The 23,709-nt window shown below is 42.8% G+C and overlaps 1 protein-coding gene across 2 annotated transcripts in view; it reads left to right on the top strand.

The window, feature by feature from the left end:
- ARHGEF17 (Rho guanine nucleotide exchange factor 17) overlaps nucleotides 1–23,709 on the top strand; it is a 363,821-nt gene that overhangs the window by 237,434 nt on the left and 102,678 nt on the right. For both annotated transcript variants that reach the window (XM_077451476.1, XM_077451475.1), the window contains exon 4: nucleotides 13,030–13,212. In XM_077451476.1, coding sequence (XP_077307602.1) covers nucleotides 13,030–13,212 — 183 coding nt within the window. The remainder of the gene's footprint in view (nucleotides 1–13,029; nucleotides 13,213–23,709) is intronic.

Here is a 23,709-nt window from a genome sequence, read left to right as displayed (position 1 = left end):
GAAGCCAAGGGACAGGAGGAACACAAGTGCCTGCAGATGTAGACCCGGTAACTTGTAGCACAGGATGCGACTCTTGGAAGGCAGGAAGTCGCAGCTGATCGCAGGACTGTAGTCACAGACACTCAGATGGTAGTGTTGAGCCAAGCAGGAAACAGAAGCGAGGTCACTAAGATAGCCGGGTTCGGTAGCAGGTGGGGCAGCAGGCTACCAAGGCATTAGGCAGAAGCCAGGTCAAATGGGAAGACAGGATCAGGAACCAGTAATCAGTAATATAGGAGAGTCCAGAAGCAGGGTCAAGGAAAGCCAAGTTCAGCAACAGGTAACAAGCAGGGTAACAGCAGGATCCAGGGTATCCGTGAACAGCTGAAGATGAGTCAGCATTGAGCAGGGGTCAGTGCGTCCCTTAAATATGCCGCCTGGGTACAAAAGGAACTGTGGACGCGTTCCCGTGAGTGCGCACATTCCTTTGCGCATTGGCGCATCTGCGATCTGCCAAGTTCGGTATGCGTGCGCTACAACAGTTCTTTTACAGATATACAGAACTTTACCAAATAAAATAATTAAGTAATTCGGTTAGGGTTTACATCTTCTTTAACCAGTTTGTTGTGGCTTTTTTTTTTTTTTTTTCATTTTACACACGCATTTTAACCATTTGCCTGCAGGGCCGATTTTAACATTTCACACATTACAATTAAAAATCATAATTTTTTCCTATAAAGTTACATTTTATATTTTTGGAAAACCGAAGCCATGGAGAATTAAATGGTGGTTGATGCTATTTTTGTTGCATAATATTTGCACAACCATTTATACACAACACACATTTTTCAGGAAAAAATACGCTTTTAATGCATTTTAGTGCACGCAAACACAATATAATTAATATAAAATATGTTTTTTGTTTTTTTATAAAATTTAAAAGATCATGTTGCACCTAGTAAATGGATACCAAACATGTCAAGATTAAAAATTTTGCACACCAGTGAAATGACAACAAACTACGGTACATAAAAATCTCCGAAGGTGACACTTTAAAAGCCTTTTATGGGTTACCGGTTTAGAGTAAAACGTGAACGGTGTTATGCCCTGTACACACGGTCGGAAATTCCAACGGAAAAGGTCAGATCGGATTATATTGTCGGAAAATCCGATCGTGTGTGGTCTCTATCGGGATTTTTCCATCGGAAATTCAGATGGAAAAAATTTGAGAGCAGGATCTAAAATTTTCAGACAAAAAAATCAGATCGGACTTTTTCCGATAGTTTGTGGAGAACTCCAATGGACAAAGTGCCACGCATGCTTAGATCAAATTATGAGACCAAAGCTATTGACTACTAGCCTCTCTACATAGTCCCGTCCTATGCAACGAATGTCACCGCGTTCCGAACGATCGGATTTTCCGAAAACCTTGTCCGACCGTGTGTATGCAACACCAGTTTCAGACAAAATCCATCGGAAATTTCTTTTTTTTTTTTATTTATTTGATTCATTTTTTTTTTGAACTATTTTGATATTTAGGGTCTCTTTTAAATATTTGTTTTATTGCAATCACAAGGAATGAACAGCATCCCTTGTAATAGCTGGAGCAGTGACAGGTACTCTTTATAGAGCGATTGGTCTCTATATAGAGAGATCGGGGTCTAAACCCTCTTCTGCTCTCCAAAGTAGCCAATCAAGCCAAGATCTGGTTGATAACTGCTAGTAAACAAAGAACTGAAAGTGACCAAATCTTGTCCCAGAGAATCGTAAGAAAACCGTATTCCTTCTTGTCTCAGCCCAACAGTCTGTACCGGTCCCAGGATCCCCGGTGGAACAGGAGAGCCCATGAACAGCGGTGGAGGGCTTTTTCTGAGATCCTATAAAAGTGATTGGGTGGCTGTAGAGTAGCCCAAATCACTTTTACACAAAACCTGATTGCTGGCTGCAAATGTCAATGAAGATGCAGCCATGACCCTGGTATAACCAATTATTGCCCAGGTCGTAACAATAAGTACACTGGGTGGCAAGGGGTTAAAATCAGCAGAAATTTTTGCAAAAACATAACATATAATGCCTAAACGTTATATATTTTAGAAAGCAGAAGTCATGGAGAATAGAATGGTGGCAGTTGCTAATTTTTTTATGTCCTATGATATTTATGCACCTGTCTTTTAAAAGGTCAATCAGAGATTGGATTCTAATTGCCAATTTTCCTCTACCCCAAACTGGCTCATACATGCCTTTATGGACCATGCTTTGTACACTGGTGCAAATCATTTGGTGGAGGGAAGGATTATGGTGTGGGGTTGTTTATCAGGGGTTGGGCTTGGCCCCTTAGTTCCAGTGAAGGGAACCCTTAAAGAGGAAGTAAACCCTTCTATCGTTTTCAGCCAAGGAAGCTGCCATCTTGGCCTCTGTTTAATCTGCAACTGCCATGATGCTGCACATGTGATCTGTTATGAAACCAGCCATTGGATGGTTTGACAGTTTGGTGGAGAGCACAACCAATGTGACAGCTAGCATTTCTGGCATCCCGGGAATGTTAACGGTTTATTGAAATTATAAAATCTATGGGTTTACTTACGCTTTAAGGCCTCACCATACCAAGACATTTTGGACAATTTCATGCTCCCAACTTTGTGGGAACAGTTTGGGGATGGCCCCTTCCTGTTCCAACACAACTGCCCACCAGTGCACAAAACAAGGTCCATAAAAACATGGATGAGAGAGTTTGGGGTAAAGGAAAATTTGGCAATTAGAATCCAATCTCTGACCTTTTAACCACTTAAGCCCCGGACCATTTGGCATGGATGAGCGAGTTTTGGGGTTGTTAAACTTGACTGGCCTGCACAGAGTCCTAACCTCAACTCGATACAACCTGATCTTTGGGATTATGGTGTGGGGAGAGGAGACTGTGAGCCAGGCCTTCTCCTCTTTATCAGTGCCTGACCTTACAAATGCGCTTCTGGAAGAATGGTCAAACATTCCCATAGACACCCTCCTAAACCTTGCGGACGGCCTTCCCAGAAGAGGTGAAGCTGTTAGTCGCAAAGGGTAGGCCAACACAATATTGAACCCTACGGACGAAGACTTGGATGCCATTAAAGTTCCTGTACGTGTACAGGCAGGTGTCCCAATACTTTCGGTAATGTAGTATACAGCTGTGGCCAAATGCTTATATATATTTACAAAACATGTCAAGCCTTAATATTGCATGTGCCTTTGGAACAGTGACAAACTTTGTGTGTAAGCACCCCCTACCTGGGGGGTAGGGTTTCAAATATTTTGGGGGGGATTTTAAGTGCTTAGGTGTAACTTTGTTTTTAACTTTTGACATGGGAATTTTATAGATGGGCAACTCCTATCCTCATATTGATTAGTGGTTCCAAATGAATAACTACTGCAGTAGGGAACAGACACAAAAGATACACTCAGCATCTTTCCAAATAACTGTTCTGCTTTATTATGATGCAAGTGAAGGTTTTTATACACATGATTACCTAGGTATCACATTAATATTACAATTTTAACAAGGGACGTAACATAAGCAGGCTAATTCTAATCAGGACTCGAAAGAATGTAAACATGTAATGAAAATATTAGTCAAACAGTGTCCCTTTTAGTGGATAATTTCTTTACAGAAGGGAAAGGTGGTTCTGCTTGTACCGTGGATTGGAGAGTGTCCCGGTTTGTTCCTGCCAATGAGCGGTCGGCTTTGATTTCTGATGGAGAACATTTTGAAGAGCAAAGTATATAGAGAGCTGTCGGAGGGCAGGGAATATAGAAAGAGGTCGTTGTAGGGAGAACTGAGTGTTGAATGAATTTGCATTCATGTGTATTCATTGTGGAATACAATACAAATTCACTTGTTTCTTGTGACTACTAAAAAAAATATATATATTTTTGTTTTCTCTCCTCTAATCCGCTCTGCTTTGCCGTGAGATCATTCATTTTCACACTTGCTATTCCTGCAGGCTCAGTGCGGCAGAGAGTCTTCTGTTCGGCTCCACTGAAATGGGTAAACAATTCATACACGCATAATGAGAGAGGACAGCGAGAAGTCACTTGTGACCTGTCTGTATGATGAAGGCTTCTTCGTCTGGTTTATAGAATAAGTCGCACATTGGGAGAAAAGCTGACTTCTGTTTTTTGCTGGCTGTTCTATTCAGATAGGATAGCGAGTGCAGTTTCCTATTGACTAATAATTTGTATTTTTGTTTTTTATGAACGTGTGAAAAAGCTAGCAGTTGCTTGTAAAATAGCAGAGGTCACTAGCAGTCTCTTGTAAGAAAGTAGATGTCTCTTGTAATATAGCAGAGGTCTCTAGAAGACTCTTGTAATATAGCAGAAGTCACTAACGGTCAGTCTCGTGTAATATAGCAGAGGTCTCTAAAAGTCTGTTATAATATAGCAGAGGTCTCTAGCAAACTCTTGTAATATAGTAGGTGTCTCTAGGAGTCTCATGTAATATAGCAGAGGTCTCTAGCATTCTCTTATAATATAGCAGAAGACTCCAGCAGACTCTTGTAATATAGTAGGTGTCTCTAGCAATCTCGTGTAATATAGCAGAGGTCTCTAGCAGTCTCTTATAATATAGCAGAAGACTCTAGCAGACTCTTGTAATATAGTAGGTGTCTCTAGCAGTCTTGTGTAATATAGCAGAGGTCTCTAGCAGTCTCTTATAATATAATATAGCAGAAGTCTCTAGTAGTCTCTTCTAATAAAGTACATGTCTCTTGTAATATAGCAGAGGTCTCTAACAGTCTTGTGTAATATAGCAGAGGTCTCTAGCAGTCTCTTTATAATATAGCAGAGGTCTCTAGCAGACTCGTCTAATATAGTAGGTGCCTCTAACAGTCTTGTGTAATATAGCAGAGGTCTCTAGCAGTCTCTTATAATATAATATAGCAGAGGTCTCTAGCAGACTCTTCTAATATAGTATGTGCCTCTAACAGTCTTGTGTAATATAGAAGAGGTCTCTAGCAGTCTTGTGTAGTATAGCAGATGTCTATAACAGTCTTGTGTAATATAGCAGAGGTCTCTAGCAGTCTATTGTAATATAGCAGTAGTCTCTTCTACCTTTTGGCAGCAGGCCTCTGCAACTTGTAGACTCTTTTTTTTTTTAAAGGGTATGTTCACCTTTCCCTGAAAAACAAAAAGATAAACTAACGCCAAATACTCTGGCCCACCCTTCTGAGCTGAGTCCTAAATAGCAGCGCTTGATCGTTCTTATAGGTGGTGAAAGGGGATGTCCTTTCCTCGCTGCCCTCCGGTGCTCCTCCGGGCTCGCCCCTGCCATCGGCGAACTGGAGAAGGGATCTGCTGGCCCCCCCCCTCTGTAACTCAAAACATGTAACCTGTAAAAAAAAATTAAAGCATCGCCTATGGGGATTTTTAAGTATCGAAGTTTGGCATCATTCCACGAGCGTGCAGATTTTTGAAGCGTGGCATGTTGGGTATCCATTTACTCGGCGTAACATCATCTTTCACATTATACGAAAAAATTGGTTAAGGTTTTACTGTTTTTGGTTTTGTTTTTTTTGTTTTTTTTTTTTATGCATGAAACTTTTTTTCCCCCAACAAAAAACACGTTTGAAATATTGCTGCGCAAATACCGTGCCAGATAAAAAGTTGCAACGAACGCCGTCTTATTCTCTAGGGATTACGCTAAAAAACATATATAATGTTTGGGGGTTCTGCGTAATTTTCTAGCAAAATAAATATGATTTTTACATGTAGAAGAGAAGTGTCAGAATTGGCATGGGTGGCAAGTGGTTAAACCTGCAAGGCAAAGTTGTAATCTGCTAGTATGCATCGCATACTAGCACATTATGTGAAAACCTGCCTTTTAAACCTAAGCCCTCCAGCGACATGCTGTCACCGCTGACAGGGCTTCCATCTTCACCTGGTCTTTCTTCTGGGTTGGTGGGCTCCGGTCCTTCGAGTGGTCAAGCTGCGACAACGTCACTCTGTGCATGTGCACGGGAGCTGCTGTTCACGGCACAAGACTCTGAAGGAACCGCACAGGTATGCCGACCCTTCGGAGGGCATGCGCCAGTGAGGTCACCCGTGGCTTCACAAGTAAATATCTTCTAAAGGGTGCACGTTTAGGAGATATTTACTGTACCTATAGGCAAGCCTTGTTATAGGCTTACCTACAGGTAGAAGTCAACCAAGGAAGTTTACTCTTACTTTAAGGGTGCTACTGGCAGACTATTGCCACCCTTATACATATTTGTAGACCCAGCCATTTCAAATACAGAAAAAAAGGTCAAGCAAATGGGCTATGGAGTGATAGAACAGCAGTTAGTGTGCATATACGACAAACACAGGCTGTGTGCATGTTAGGAAAAAGGATCCAAGTTGAGTAGGAAGACCAAGGGATCCCAGATGGTACAGCCTGCCACTGTCAGTGAAAGGCACAAAACATAGATATTGAAAAAAAAAAGCAATTTCAAGTAAAATATTAGAAGTAGTATGCAATGAGGTTTTGTTAGTCATATATTCTGTGAAAACCTTTAACCACTTCAATGCAGGGCATTTTCACCCCCGCCCTGCCCAGGCCAATTTTCAGCTTTCATCGCTGTCACGCTATGAATGATAATTTTGTGGTCATACAACACTGTACCCATATGACATTTTGATAAAAATAGAGCTTTCTTTTGGTGATCACCTCTGCGGTTTTTACTTTTTGCGCTATAAACAAAAAAAAGAGCGACAATTTTGAGAAAAAAAAAAAACACTTTTTTACTTTTTGCTATAATAAATATTCAAACTTAAAAATAAAAAAAACATATTTCTTCCTCAGTTTAGGCCGATATGTATTCTTGGTAAAAAAAAAAAAAAAAAATCACAATAAGCGTATGTATATTGATTGGTTTGCGCAAAAGTTATAGCACCTACAAAATAGGGGATACATTTATGGGTTTGTTTTTTGTTTTTTTCAGGACTGCGATATTACGGCGGACAGATCGAATAGTTTTGACACTATTTTGGGACCATTGGCATTTCTACAGAGAACAGTGCTATAAAAATGCACTTACTGTATAAATCGCCCTGAGGCGATTTAGTTTGCGTATGTAGCGCTATACAAGTTATTCATTCATTTACTGGCAGGGAAGGGGTTAAATGTGTTACTTGGGAGTGATTCTAATTGTGGGGGAGGGGACTGACTGGTGGAGGTGAGCAATTGGTGTTTCTCTGTACTGGGAACACACGATCGGTCTCCTCTCCCCTGACTGGACACAGATCCACGTCCCTGCTCTGGCCACCAGGCATGCACATTGGCTCCCGAATGAGGCGGCGCTCGCTCTCCCTAGCAGCTGGGAAGCCGAGGACGTCATATGACAGCCGCCCAGGATGGGAGAGCCGCCTTGCAGTCATCTATTTGACTATACGTGGGATGGGAAGAGGTTGAAGGTGAATTCTGGGCACAAAAACTTTAATCCAAAGGTATTCCTCAATAGCCACTAAGGATATAAACTCGATTATATGCACTATATGCCTTTCCAAACCCAGATATTACCTTGTAAAAGCAGCAGTGACATCACCCCTGTGCTGTACATAGTCTGTACAGAGCAAAGCTGTGGGAGGAACCACAGCAGGCTCCACCCACTACAGACTGCCTGCAGAAAACTGCAGCAGGGGGGCGGAGACCAGACCAGTCACCCTGCACAATAGCGAGAGCAGCAGTGAGCGGTCTTAATTACAGAAAGCTCCTGCACAGAGTTAAAGTTTCACACTAAATTACTGCAGATCTGAATGAAATAAACAAAGCACACTGTGATTCAAGGAAGAAATACACCTGGGTCTTGTATTTGGACAATATTTACCTATTGAGGAGTTCAGCTTTTAAGGGACACTGTCACCCTGCCCCTGCAGAGCAAAGTGACAGTGTTCTGAAAAGGTCCCCCCAACCCGCCTATACTCGCCTGTGCTCGATCACAGCTCATGTCGAGTCTGGGCATATCGACTTCCCAAGACCCAGACTTTGGCATCTTGCCTAAAGATCCGCTGTGCTTCCACCACTCCACTTCCAGAGACATGCAAATTGATTTTCTGCGCACTCTTAGGCCAATTGATAAGAATTATGACTGCAAAGCACTTCATTATAAATCACAGCAGGGCTGGGTCTGAAGACCACGCAAATGGAAATCGTGCTGCACCTGTTCGCTCTTACAGGGTTGCAACAGTCATGTCGAAGATAACACCTGCAAGGCTCTGTAGCGGTGTCCTGATGTGCTGGACCTCAATGTATACAGCCTTTGCGTACTGTAGGTAAATGGCAGTTTCACTTGAAGCCATCAGATTATTTTTTTTTTTTAAATAATCAAAAGGAGGTGTTGAAAGAACAATAGCAAGTAATGTAAAGTTGCTTTATACTGTGAACAATACTGTATGCATTATACGATCTATACCAGTAGGTGGCACTGCAGTGTTCTATGGTAATGTAATAAGTGGAGGTTTTTGCTTTCCTCTCTATGCAGTCGTTTGTGTTCTCTTCCTGTTTCATGATAAAGACAAGATATGTTCAGCTATTCCTCCATAAAAGCAAAGTTATTGCTGCAAACAAGACGCTTCCAGCACATGATTTCAATACTCTGCACAACAAGGGCCCCATTCACACCTCAAAGCTCCAAAATGCTCAGCATTGAAAACTCTATGCATTTTTGTGGTAACTGTTCACAAATGGGGGGTGCCTATAGATCGACGACTGAAGCTCTAGGACATATTTGAGAATTTTTGGCCCTAGAGCTTCAGTCGTCGATCTATAGGCACCACACTGTTAATCTTTGTAGATATTTTCGAGCCTGTAAGATCTGGTCTCCTCACCATAGTACTTTCCATTGGTTTCAGTGCAGCACAATCCAGCTGAGATCAGGACAGTGATCATGCTCCGACCATGGCAGATTGCACTGTGTTTCTTCTTTTTTTTTCTTTAAACAAACTTTATTGAGATATCAGACAGACCTCTCATAAAGTTCAATTGCCGGCCCTGTGGTACGAAGCAGTAGATTGCATGCAGTACTTTTTTTCAGTGCATTGTGCCTGCACACCACTGTAACAGTGGTGTGAACCAGGCAGGGCCGCTAATGAGGTAGTACAGCCAGTCCTTTTGTACTGGGCCCAGCCCTATCCGCTCAACAGGGGGACCCAGGCAGCTGTACAGTTTATTTCTGCAAAATAAAAAACAGGGCTTTCTAAAGCCCTGTAGGAGCAGAAATCTCAGATTGCTTAGATGATTTGGGGGCTAGGAGAGAGATTTAGGGTCCAATAGAGCCCAGATCTCTCCATAAAGAGGACCGGTCATTGCTCATGGTATTCAAAGCCATGAGGCCATGTAGGGGCCAGGAGTGGGGGTCAAGGGCGGGTCAAAGGAGGCCCTGAAAGGTAGACCCATGAGGCCCCATGATTTCTAAAAGCAGCCCTGGAGCTGGAGCCAGGCACAGAGGAGACCAAGCAGTTTGCCTTGTCCATGTGGTGGGACTGTACTGGAATAGCCGCTTAACACAGTCCCACTGCATCTTCTATCACTTGAAATACCTGCCCTGCCCTCTGTGAACGGACCACAATTTATCATGGCTGCTGAGCCCTGACACTGTGGCCAGTTTACATCCGCAGCTATGCTCTGTCCTATCCTCCATCCTCTTCCCCCGCCCCCCCCCTCCCCTCCCCTCCCTGCCTGTCTGCTCTGTGTCAAGTTGCCGCCCCTCCCCTCCTGCTGCTGAAATAACATTTAATCTCATGTATTCCTGTGTGTTTAGTATGCTAATGCTGTGTTCCTGTCTCTGTGATTTATAAAAAAAAATGCAGTATACACCAAACTTCAGAGTGCCACTCACGTGACCGGCCGTCTCTCTCCTCATCCCAACTGACGTCAGCGGGGGAATCTCGGCCCCGCCCACTGCAGCCGTCAGACGAGGAGAGGTGAGAGCACAGGAGCTCTGAGTGGCGCTCTAAAATCCAGTAAATACTGCATTTTTTTTTTTTAAATCAGAGACAGGAGGACACAGCATTTGCAAACGCACAGGATTATATAAGGTTAAATAAGTGGGTTAACAACCACTTTTAAATACTTAAATATGCACTCAAAAAAATGCTCAGAATTGCTCATATAAAAACACCCAAGATCGTTCTATGCAGGCACTTTTTGAGCTTCAAGCATTTTGGCCCAAATAGACTTCACTGGGAGTGCCTGCAAGATGTGCAAATACATGCCAAAACGCACATATCTTGTTCAATTCTCAGAGGCAATAAAAATTTCCCGGCAGAAAACGGGGACGGAGACGAGACCAGTCTTCCTGCACAAGGAGAGAGCGCAGCAGTGACCGGTCTTGAGTACAGGAAGTTCCTACAGAGGCAAGATTTCAAACTGGATTACGGCACAGATAGAACAAAATGCACAAAGCACTCCCAAGATACAAGGCTCTTGTATTTAGACCATATTTGCTTATTCTGGAGTACAGTTTTAACCATTCCTCTCTCTATCCCCTTTTACACAGGTACAGTCTGGTCCCTTCAGCAGGGGATCCGTAAACTGATAACTTGCTAAATCAGAGCAGAATGGGACAGATGTTTAACATCCGTGTCCATTCAGTGGTTTAAAAACAGAACTTTCCATTATTGATCTATGGTCTACCGGGTGTTATCAGGAGTTTATTGCTTCAAAGATTAAAAACACTTACTGGAACTTCTTGAAGTAAAAAATATGTAGGCTCATCAAATCGCATATGTATCCAGTGGTCTCTGTCCCAAAAAGGTGTCCCAACGTGGGTGGCAATACTGTGAAAGGGATCTCAGACAGCCATCTGGGAGAACCTAGTGGTAGTAATCCAGGAAGGGCCACGGCATGAAGAAGGAGCTATCGCGCATTCTCCGAAACGCGTCCAGTCTACTTCGACGTTACATCCGGGTCCTTGCGCTCCACGCTGGTCCCGAAAGCACCGCTGCCCTTCCTGGATTACTACCACGCAGGTTCTCCACCTGGCTGAGATCCCTATAACAGCATTGCCACCCACATTGGGCCACCTTTCTGGGACAGAGAGCACTGGATAAATATGTGATTTGATGAGCCTACATATTTTTTACTTCCAGTAAGTGAGGCAATAAACTCCTGATAATACTGCACTTAGAAGCGCCTTCTGTTTGTACGTTGTCTTTACCAGAGATTTGCTTCCCTCTTTTGAAGTTCTGCTGAAGCGCTTTTTCAGAATATCAGCTTGCCTGTCTTCTCTATATATCGTGGATCATTATTTCTGGTTAGTTCAGTTTACCCAGAGCGCCCTACATTTACTTGTCTTATCCAATGTACAGTGTCTTGAAAAAGTATTCATACCCCTTGAAATTTCCCACATTTTGTCATGTTACAACCAAAAACTTAAATGTATTCTATTGGGATTTTATGTGATAGATCACATACGTGGCAAATAATTTGCAAAAAAAATTTGAAACCATTTATTATTTTCCTTCCACTTCACAATTAATATGTGAAAAGTGTGGGGTGCATTTGTATGCAGCCCCCCTGAGTCAATACTTTGTAGAAACTACTTTCTCTGCAGTTACAGCTGCAATTCTTTTTGGTGATGCCTCTACCAGCTTTGCACATCTAGAGAGTGAAATGTTTGGCCATTCACCTCTATCAGATTGGATGGACAACGTCCGTGAACAGCAATTTTCAAGTCTTGCCACAGATTCTCAATTGGATTTAGGTCTGGACTTTGACTGGGCCATTCTAACACATGCATATACTTTGATGTAAACCATTCCATTGTAGCTCTGGCTGTATGTTTAGGGTTGTTGTCCTGCTGGAAGGTGAATCTCTGCCCCAGTCTCAAGTTTTTTGTAGGACAGGTTTTCTACTAAGATTACCCTGTATTTGGCCCCATCCATCTTCCCATCAACTCTGAACTGCTTCCCTGTCCCTGCTGAAGAAAAGCATCCCCACAACATGATGATGCCACCAACATGTTTCACAGTGGGGATGGTGTGTTCAGGGTTATGTGCAGTGTTAGTTTTCCACCACACATAGTGTTTGGCTTTTAGGCCAAAAAGTTAAATTTTGGTCTCATCTGACCAGAGCACCTTCTTCCACATGTTTTCTGTGTCCCCCACATGGCTTCTCCCAAACTGCAAACCGGACTTCTGATGGCTTTCTTTCAGCAATGGGTTTCTTCTTGCCACTCTTCTTGGGACAGATTGTCCCACCTGAGCTGTGGATCTCTGCGGCTCCCCCAGAGTTACCATGGGCCTCTTGACTGCTTCTCTGATTAATGCTCTCCTTGCCCGGCCTGTCAGTTTAGGTGGATGGCCATGTCTTGGTAGGGTTGCAGCTGTGCCATACTCTTTCCATTTTCAGATGATGGATTGAACAGAGCTCTGTGAGATGTTCAAAGCTTGCGATTTTTTTTATAACCTAACCCTGCTTTAAACTTCTCCACAACTTTATCCCTGGCATGTTTGGTATGTTCCTTGGCCTTCCTAATGCTGTTTGTTCACTAAGGTTCTCTAACAAACCACTGAGGGCTTAACAGAACAGCTGTATTTATACTGAGATTAAATTACACAGGTGGACTCTATTCACTAACTAGGTGAGTTCTGAAGGCAATTGGTTTGATTTTAGTTAGGGGTATCAGAGTAAAGAGGGCTGAATATAAATGAATCCCACGCTTTTTACATATTGATTTGTAAAAAAAATTAAAAATAATTTTCCTTCCAGTTCACAATTATGTGCGGCTTTGTTTTGATCTATAACATAAAATCCCAATAGAATACATTTACATTTTTGGTTGTAACATGACAAAAAAGTATTCATACCCCTTGAAATTTTGCACATTTTAAATCGCTGTATATTGGGGAAATATGGCTTTTGCCCCCATCTGACTGACTGTGCTGTTCTATTTTTATAATTAAAATAAAATAAAAATAACTCCAATGCTGCAGAGGACAATTCTCCAGGCTCCCAAGGTGGCCAGTCAGAGTGTTATGTGCTGAGGCACTGAAATGTATCAGTACAGTGGTGATTGTTTACAGAATATAATTTTTTCCCTACAGGGTTACATGAAGCCTTTGAAGCAGCCGGAGAATTCCTTCATGTGTGATCCGTCTCTGGTGGATGAAATCTTCGATCAAATCCCAGAATTGATGGAACATCACGAACAGTTCCTGGAGCAGGTCACTCACGTGGTGCAGAACTGGCCCGACATCCAAACCGTGGGTGACATCCTGGTACAGTCTGTAAGTAACAGAAGTGAAGTGTGATGTAGCTCTCTCCTATAATCATTATGTAACCATTTCTTAAGTACTGCAGTATATATACTTTAGATGGAGTCTGATGGGCAGAGTCACCCACTGACCACTTTGTTTCTCATGGCATTCAGTGGACTCTGTCACACAGGGAGGATAGATGTTAAAGAAGTGTAAATCCTTAGACGGTCAGAGCAGACAAAGTCCAGGTTTCGAGAAGCTAGACAGAGCATTGACTGTCAATAGTGGGGGTAAGCCAAAGATCAGGATAGGCATAGACAAGTTAAGTATAAGCACAGTCCTGATATTTTGCAGATAAAGTCAGACAGACTTGAATCCAGGGCATGGGCAGACAGATTCACCTATTGATCAGGCATGGGCTGAATATCCAGCAGTCTGCTTTAGCACATTCCTGATTAGGGCAGGTGTGCACTGTAGAGACCTGGGCTGCAGTGTGGAGTAGTGGCCAGCAGGTTGCAAATGTTCAAGGCTGATCTTTATACTGGCTTCCACAGTAACATTGTTTGAAAGTAGTTTTGGATTTTGTTCCTGCCCTACCTTTGATCACTTTGCCACCTTTTAGGCTGGGTTCACACTATTGCGAATTGGATGCAGGTTCCCCGCATCCAAGTGTCAATAGCAGGAGATTTTAACCGGCTCTCTATTTTCAGATGATGAACAGACCGTGCTCCGTGAAATGTTCAAAACTTGGGATATTTTTTTTTTTTATAACCTAACCCTGCTGTAAACTTCTCCACAACTTTATCCCTGACCTGTCTGGTGTTTTCCTTGGCCTTCATGATGCTGTTTGGTCAATAAGGTTCTCTAACAAACCTCCGAGGGCTTCAGAGAACAGCTGTATTAATACTGAGATTAAATTACACAGGTGGACTCTATTTACTAACTAGGTGACTTCTGAAGGCAATTGTAGTTAGGGGTATTAGAGTAAAGGGGGCTGGATTCAAATGAATGCCACACTTTTCAGATATTGATTTGTAAAACATTTTGAAAGCCATTTACCATTTTCCTTCCAGTTTCCTTCATTGTCCTTCCAGTTTTGGAATTTGTTCCTGCCCTACCTTTAATCACTTTGCCACCTTTTAGGCTGGGTTCACACTATTGCGTAGGGTGGACAATAAAGAAAAGAAATGTTCCTCTTAGATGGGACTTTTAGTGGTGAAAAAGTCTACTTGGGGTATAAATGCGTATTAAATTTTATTTAAGGTAATCGTATAAGAAGTTTCCGTAGGGAATACAAATGTACATTAATATGTATATATAAACAAATACATAGGATGCAGTATACATGAACTCAAATGCAATACAGTATGAGAGGATCACAATCATAGACTCCACAACACATGTGAACTACATGTACAGGAAAAGGGACCCAACGCGTTTCAAGTAATCACTCTTCTTCAGGGGTACTGATTGGAAACAGCACGGTATAAATGTGTCATAAAGTATTGCCGGGAAGCATAATAGTTTGCTGCATCCGTATAAGTGTTGTATTAAAAAACAATGAAAAAATAATAATATTCGGGGACATCCGGTGGGTGCTGTTGATCCCAGGGACTGCTATGGGGGGGGGGAGGGGGGAGAAAACCCCTCTGCCTCCGAACCCAAAGAGTCCCCGGGGGAAAGAAGGGCACACAACCCCCCCCCCCCCCCCCCCCCCAACAGAGGGCGCCAAAAGAGAACCACACAGCAAGAAATGGTAAGGATACATGAGAAGATTGGTTTCTATGCCCTGGAGTGATATACAATAATGTTGCCCTGACCAGGTGGTAGTGGTTCCCCTAAAGCCCGCAAATGAGATGGATGGGCATTAGCAGTGATGTATGGAGTATGGCAGCAGGGGGAGGGATGACCGCTCAGCATGCCTAGATGCATTATTGCGTAGGGTGGAGCACATTTTTTACTGGTAACCTGAGAAATTGCAGAACTCCTATTGAAAACTAATATTTAAAAAGTATTAACAACATGATATAGAAACTGACAATACCTATAACAAAGTAATTTGCTTGATTTAAACTTAAAAAGTCAACACAGCATGAAATTATCAGCCCCTGATATTTACTGGCAGTTGTAAAAAAAAAATCACAAATTTTTACAAACTGTCAGTAAATTTACTGGTGGTTGGCAACCCTGCTATTGAGAATTGAATGCTTGGGGACCAGTGACATTATTACAGTGATCAGTGCTATAAAAATGCACTGATCAATGTAAAAATGACACTGGCAGGGAAGAAGTTAACACTAGGGGGCGATAAACTCATTTGTTCAAGAAAAAAAAATTCCATCCTGCTCCTTTTCAATTATTTTTCTTCACTGTGGTCTAAAACGAACATTGATTTGACCCCAATAACGTTTTGAGACTTAAATAAATGTTCCTGAAATGAAAGTTTTTTTTTATTTTGGCATAACTCACTCTTTAAAGGGGATTGTGTTTTGGGATTCATCTCTCTGGGACCCTTCCAGTGCAGCACATATAAGAGGGTCCCCTCAGATGCTGGATTTTCATCATAACTAGCTATCCCTTTAGGCAGACGGGGGTCTGTTGTGCTTTTTTACTTCTGTCAGCTCATTTAAAGTGAACCTTCAGAAGTTTTTTCATCTTTTTCTCTATTAAATCTTTTGCCCTTGTTGTTTTAACCACTTCAGCCCCAGAAGGATTTGCCCCCTTAATGACCAGGCCATTTTTTGCGATATGGCACTGCGTCATTTTAACTGGCAATTGCGCGGTTGTGCGACGTTGTACCTAAACAAAATTGATGCCCTTTTTTTTACCTACAAATAGAGCTTTCTTTTGGTGGTATTTGATCTTCTCTGTGGTATTTATTGCTTGCATGTTAAAGACAAAAAGATTTGTTTGTATTTTTTTTTTTTCTACTTTCTGCGATGATTCATATCCCAAATTTTTTTATAAAAAACAAAATCATCAGTTTAGGCTGATATATATTCTTCTACATATTTTTGGTAAAAAAAAAAATCACAATAAGTGTATATTGGTTGGTTTGCGCAAAAGTTATCGTGTCTAGAAACTACGGGATAGATTTAGGAACCTTTTTTTATAATTTTTTTATTGTTTTTACTGGTAATGGCAGCAATATGTGATTTTTAGTGGGACTGCGACGTTGTGGCAGACAAACCTGACCCCAAATGACACTTCATAAAAATGCACTGATCAATGTAAAAATGACACTGGCAGGGAATGGGTTAACACTAGGGGGCAATCAAGGGGTTAAGTGTGTTCCCTGGGTGTGTGCTAACTGTACTGTAGGGAGGATGGGCTCACTGGGACATGACAGATCACTGGGAACAGTAAATCTCTGACCTGTCATTAGGCAGAACGGGGAATCCCCTTGTTTACATAGACAGTTCCCCGTTCTGCCTCTGTACACTGCGATCGTGGGTCGTCTACTATCCTCCTTGCATGGGCAGACGCACAGGTACATCGGTTCGTGCAGGAGAGCCAGCCTGCCGCAGTAAATGTGCGTGAGCATGTGGCACACGGCAAGTGGTTAACTTTGGATAGTAAAACTTTTTTTTTTTCTGCCAGTAAGTACCTTATACAGCCCACTTCCTCTTTCTTGTCTGATAATTAGCCTAGGCTTATGACCTCATGCACAGCTCTCTCTCTCTCACTCACGTGAACGTTTGCCAACAAGGGGGTGGGCAGGACAGGGGAGTGGAGGAGGGATGAGTCACACGAGAGCCAAGGAGAGCTGCAGAGCTGGAGGGGGCTAGATGAAGGCAGAGATGGGGAAACTGCAGCGATCCATGTGTATTCATCGAGAGAGGAGAAATGTGCAGGCAAGCAGTGGTGTGAGTGTGTCTGTCTGTATATGTGTATATGCTTCCGTGTGTTGGTGTAAATCCAGGAAGCGATCAAGCAGCAGCTTCAGCTGCCCACAGCTAATTTCTGCAGTATATTTGGCAAGTACAGAATCAAAATGTATATAAAGTAATATGCAAAGTGGTTGGAGGGAAGTTTTAGAATGGCAAAGATGTTTTTATTACAAATGATGTGAGCAGTTCCTTTTTAATGCCCTTTGGACAGCTGATGACTACTGTATGTGAAGAATAAGCTCTTTTCGGCAATCGGCTGTGGTGAGATGGTTGTTGGGAGAGTTGTCACCATAGATACTTTCATTCATTTCTGGGTATCTATGGCAGTACTGGACAATCAGTCAAGCTCACCATAGCTGATTTCAGATAAGGGCTCACATCTGACTCAAATCTTAGATATATCATGATATATATATATATATATATATATATATATATATATATATGATATATCATGCAGCACATCCTAAGCCCAAACTATTGTTTTCTTTTCTTTTGGACAACGTGGGGAAGCTTTGCAAGTGCCAGGTTCTAATGCTTTCTGTAGCCATTGGGGAGATTTTCTCTTAGTATCTTTGTGACCACAGAGTCGGGAAGTGGGAAAAACCTCTCCACTGTCAGCACAAACCTGCCACCTGGCTAGTAATAATGGGACGCATTGCCAATATTCATAGTAAGATAGAGATTATTAGACCCCTTTCACACTGGGGCGGTTTTCAGGCGCTTTAGCGTTAAAAAAAGCGTCTGTGAAGTGCTTGAAAGAAGCCTCATCTGCAATCCCAATGTGAAAGCCCGAGTGCTTTAAGAGCCCTTTCACAATGTCAGCGCCCGAAAAAAATTCGTAAATCGCCGCTTAAACTAGTAGAGCTTTACCAGCGTTTTTCGAGCACTATTGGGGCACTTTTAACCCCTGCTAGTGGCCAAATAAAGGGTTAAAAGCGCTTTTCAGGCATTTTGCAGGCGCTTCCCATTGATTTCAATGGGAAGGGGCGCTTTAGGAGCGGTGTATTCACCGCTCCAAAAGCGCTGCAAGGAAGATGCTTGCAGGACTTTTTTGGACGCCCTGCCAGCACAGCGCCTCAGTGTGAAAGCACTCGGGCTTTTACATTGGGATTGCAGTTGCGGCTTCTTTCAAACGCTTTACAGGTGCTTTTTTTTTTTACAGCTAAAGCACCTGTAAAACGTCCCAGTTTTTTTCCATAAAAGGGAACAACCTTGGCACACACAGTAATATTTAAGTAAGGTGTTAGTTTCTTCTCTGTCCCTGCCTAGGGGATCTCCTCACTTTCTGTGTGGTCACCAGGACAGAAGGCCAGATGAAAATCTCCCCAAGGTTCTCTGCCTTTCTCACCCTCCAAAAATGGTTACGGTGGGATTTTGGCATTCATTTTTTCATAGAAACCTTGTTAAAGCCGAGCTTCAACCAAGCAAGAAGAAATGTTGACATGTTCCTGGTTCCTAGACTGGATCCTCTTGATTTTGTAGTATTGTACCCTAGATATAGTGAGAATAAGTATCTGACACCAATCCCTTTGGCCTAGATCAGGGGTCTCCAAACTTTTCAAACAAAGGGCCAGTTTATTGTCCTTCAGGCCTTAGAAGGACCGGATTCTGGCTAGCGGGGGGGGGGGGGGGGGGGGGGAAATGTCCCGGGCCCGACATCGGTAAGAATAAATATGGCCTTGGGGTTGGTGGTCAATAGGAGGAGTAGCGCCTCTTAGGAGGAGGAATAGTATCCCACCATTGGTATCAGTGGAAGAAATAGTGGCCCATTGTTGGAGGAATAGTGCCCAAGGGCCGAATAAAGGCTAGCAAAGGGCCACAGTTTGGAGACTCCTGGCTGAGATTTCAGAACCTTTAAAGAACACAACATACAGGGATATGGGAAATAATTTATACTGACACGTGCACCTACACAGGTTGAACTGGATGGACTTATTGTCTTTATTCAGCCTTACCTACCATGTAACTTCTCTCTTTCTTATGTCATTGGAAAGGGGAGGTGTTCTGCAGTCCAAATCAGCATCGTAGCCTTGGGTGACACATAGGGGGACAATGCTGCTCCTCCCTAGATACAATGTAGAGCAGGGATCTCAAACTGGTGGCCCTCCAGCTGTTGCGAAACTACAAGTCCCATCATGCCTCTGCCTGTGGGAGTCATGCTTGTAATGGTCATCCTTGCCTTGCATCATGGGACTTGTAGTTTCACAACAGCTGGAGAGCCGCCAGTTTGAGACCCCTGGTGTAAAGTGTGAGTGTCATCGCCCTAAGACAAGAAGTGTCACTGGCAGAATTATCAGGTGAACAGAAGGGAAAAAAAACACACCTGTAAGCTGAAATGTATTACATTATTTTTCTTGGGTTTAGACAGCCTTTAATTGTACATGCTATATTACCATGTTGGGGTCTTTAGGATTTCTACTAGAGAAAAAAAAAAAATCCTGTGATCCACCAAGCAGCTTCACGAAAAGTATTTTCTTCATCTAATTACCGCTTTGATATGGTATTCTGCAGAACATGCTATCGGACTGGATAATGAAACACCTCTGATTTATTGATCACTTTGGTGGGTTAAACATTTATATGGAACTTCTGAAGATCTTCAGAGTGACTATTATACATTCCATGAACACTCTAAGATATTAAAGATAGCTGGGCTGTGAGCGGGTCCAGGGCACAGATCGCTCGAATGGGCCCCTACCACCATTATTAAAATGATACTAAACACACACTTTTTAATTTACATTGTACCCTTCAGTTTCTATATGGGGATGATCACACTGTAATTATTTTAATAATAAAAAATAAAATAAATAATCTAAATACCCTTTGCCTAATCAATATACAGCTGTCACATGACCACAGCTCTTTCCCAGGCTGTCTACAGGTAAACATAAGCAGGAGGAGCTTCTAGTCCTCTGCTGTTGGTCACATGTTCACAATTTAAAAAAAAAAGCCTTTTTAATAAAGAGTAAAAATAAATAATCTCAATAAACTGTTTTAAATTGTCATACAAATCTATATTTGAAATTACCGTATTTATCGGCGTATAACATGCACCCCAAGTTTAGGAGGGAATTTTAAAGCGGAGGTTCACACAAAACTTGAACCTCCTGCTTTTCGGAATTCTAAGACAGATATTTGCACCCACTTCTGGGCATAGACTCCCGCGGGAGTCTATGCCTCTTCCCGTCCTGCCGCGCTGTCTGCTGGGACACACATGGGTCCCAGAGACAGCATGGACCATTTACATTGCTCTGTGCGACTCGCACATGCACAGTAGGGAACCGGAAAGTGAAGCCGCAAGGCTTAATTTCCTGATTCCCATAGCGAAGATGACGGTGGCAGCATCCAAGGACTGAGGGACGGTTCGGTCTCAGGTGCCGACATCTCTGGACCCTGGGACAGGTAAGTCTCCTTATTATAAAAGTCAGCAGCTGCAGTATTTGTAACTGCTGACTTTTTAAAAAAAAAACTTTCGTGGGTCTCCCGCTTTAAGGAAAAAACTTGCATTTAAATGCCCATCAATGCAGCCTTATCCAGTGTCCATCTGCAGCCTTGTCCAGTGTCCATCTGCAGCCTTGTCCAGTGTCCATCTGCAGCCTTGTCAGTGTCGCTGCAATTTAAATATGGCGCCGCCGAGATACACAGAGCCGGTCCTGTGTATCTTGGCTCCTCTCGCAGTCCCACCCTATGATGGACATAACACAGGTCCAATGGCAGGACTGGAAGTGACTGTGAGCAGAGCCGAGAGGAGCTGACCACCGCCAATATACACATAGCCGAGTGTACTCGGCTCCGCTCCGCTCACAGTCGCGCCCAGTTTCTTTTTTTATGTCTCATCATTGGGCGTGACTGTAAGTGGAGCCGAGCCAACCGAGTACAGTCGGCTATGTGTATTTTGGCGGCGCTCGCTCCTCCGCTCACAATCAACGGGAGATCTGCGTATAACACGCACCCACGGGTTTCCCCTGATTTTAAGGGGGAGAAAGGGCGTGTTATACGCCGATAAATACGGGTAAATCTTTATTATTTTGTGAAAATAACATTGTGTGGCCGGATTTCTGCCAGTCACATGCGGTATCACAACCCTCCAGCCTGTGTTTTAGAATGAGAGGGAGGTGAAGCTTCCATTATTCTACGTGTAATATCCCGCTCCCATTGTGTTTAGCTGGTTAGTGGGCATGGAGGGGGAGGGATGGAGTGGGCTGTCATATACCACTGTGTATATGTCAACATGTGTGACTCTATAGTCACATGGTCTGCTCAGATGTGATAGGGTGAAAATGCTCAGCATAGAAACTTGCTGAAAACTGAGCATGTGCAGAGTTGCCACCACAAATGCAAAATCCCTAGCTGAATCTGGGACATGAACAGAAGGTGAAGATGGAGAACAGGATCAGCCAGGTTCTTTTGCTGAATACAGAAAACAAATCTCATGGTGACTAAGCATGAACAGCATGTAATTTTCCATTTATTGATGGGTTTTTGTTATGATGTGGGTTTAGTGACACTATAAGGCCCCTTTCACACTACCGCGACTTCAAAGTTGCGCGATTTTTTTGCTGCGTTTTTTTCAGGGAATGCCTGTGTAACTTGCATTAAAGTCAGACCAAAGTAGTGCAGGGACTACTTTGAAGTCGGCACGACTTGAAGTCGTACTAATATGAGTGGTTGTCATTGGAAATCATGGGGAACGACTTGTCATGTGACTTTGCAGTCCCAAGTCGCAGGAGAAGTCGTACAAGTGGGAAAGAGGCCTTAACCAAATTAAATTTTCTATATTTTGGAGAGGATCAACCCGCCAGTATTCAACATATTTACCTTTTTATTAGAAATACCACAACTCATAATACTGTTAGGGCCCATTGACACTCATGCTTTGTAGCAAATCTCTTGAACAGAGACCCAGATAGCAGTGAAAACCATGGAGGGGTTTTAATTTGACTCCACTCTATCCAAAACTAAAACAAAGATTGGTGGCTTGAAATACTTTTATTGGACCAAAGTGAACACCTAGGGGCAGATTTCTGAAAAGTTAATGCGACTTTCACCAGACATTGACTGGTGGTGAATCAATCGCTTTAAAAGACTGTACCAAGGAGGATTCACCTGTTAAATGCCAGATTTAACGCTTTATAAGTATACCCGTTAGCAAATTTGTGGCACCACCAAACCAAAATCTTCACCATTATAATAAGAAAACCCCTGCTGAACATAAGAAATAAAGTTCAGAAAATGATCAAGTAGGAGAATGGTGTTCTAGGTGAAAAATAGAGCTAACTGGCAATCTATCTGAGATGATTCACCAATGCAGCTGTGTTTGGAATTGTGAATTAATCTCTTCAAAATGAAGGGGAACTTGTAAAGATGCCAATATAGGGGATACCATTGCAGATTTGTGTTTTGTATTCAAAGAACGAAGGCTACATAGATGCTCTAAGACAGCCATTCTGACCAGGGTTTCTCCCGAGATTGCTAGGAGTTGTAAAGGATTTTTATTTTTTTTTAAATAACAAAGCTCTCTATACTTACCTGCTCTTTGCAATGAAATTACACAGAGCGGATCAAACCTCCTCTTCTCGGCTTTTCTGTAGGCGTTCCTGGCTCCTCCTATCTGTCCAGTACCCACACGGGAAGCCGCTTCCCATTGGGCCCTCGTGCGGGCTCGCTCCCCCAAGCCCCGCTGCTGCATTCATTGATGGACAGCAGGACTCGGGGGCCCCCCGGACGGCCAACAGTTCTCACTGCCCTCAATCTACCCAATGTGCATGTTGCTGGGTCGGATCAGACGCAGGTAAGGATAAGGGGGGGGGGGCTCCTGTTGCAGAGGTTTTTTTTACCTTAATACATTGAATACATTAAGGTAAAAAAAGCTTGAGGCTTTGAACCTCCCCTCTGATGGTGGCTGCATATTTCTAGGTCCTACTCAACTTGGCAGCATGACACAACTGATTTTTTTTTTTTAGCTGTCTATAAGAGTGGTATTCTGACCACCATTGTATTTTTCCCATGGGCCTCCAATGTAAGGGGCATTTTTCCCACTGACCACTAATTGGTTTAACAGGGGTTTCCCCATTACCTGAAAATTATTTCAAAGGTTCCTCAGGGGTTAAAGGGTTGTAAAATGGTACTCTAAAATACTAAAAGTAGCCAGGCTGTAAATACCACCAATATTAAAGTGAGAGTAAACCCGCTGACAATAATTTTTTTTTTTTTTAGACCTGCAAGTGAAAAGCCATAATGAGCTAGTATACACCACATACTAGCTCATTATGAAATACTTGCCTTAGAATGAGGCCCTGATGTCTCACCCGATCCATGCCGAGGGAGCTGACATGTTCCCTCGGTGTGTCTTACGGGTATCCCGGCTTCGGCACTGTGAGTGACCGGAGCCGCGATATCGTCACTCCCGCGCATGTGTGCGGGAGATTTCTTCCTGGCAAGGTCCGGCGTCTGCCGGGCTTTCAGCCGAAAATCCCCTGTGCGCATACGCCACTACAGTCAGCGGTTCATTGCGAGGGGAATATCTCCTAAACCATACAGGTTTAGGAGATTTTTTTTTTTATTTTTATTTTTATTATAGGCTTACCTGTAGGTAAAAGTAAAAAAAAACACTATACAGCCACTTTAAACT

The sequence above is a fragment of the Lithobates pipiens genome, unplaced genomic scaffold, assembly GCF_037356315.1.
Source record: "Lithobates pipiens isolate NorthernLeopardFrog02 unplaced genomic scaffold, aLitPip1_a1.2 Scaffold_23, whole genome shotgun sequence".
Classification (NCBI taxonomy): Eukaryota; Metazoa; Chordata; class Amphibia; order Anura; family Ranidae; genus Lithobates; species Lithobates pipiens.
This window is presented reverse-complemented; position numbering and strand designations above follow the sequence as displayed.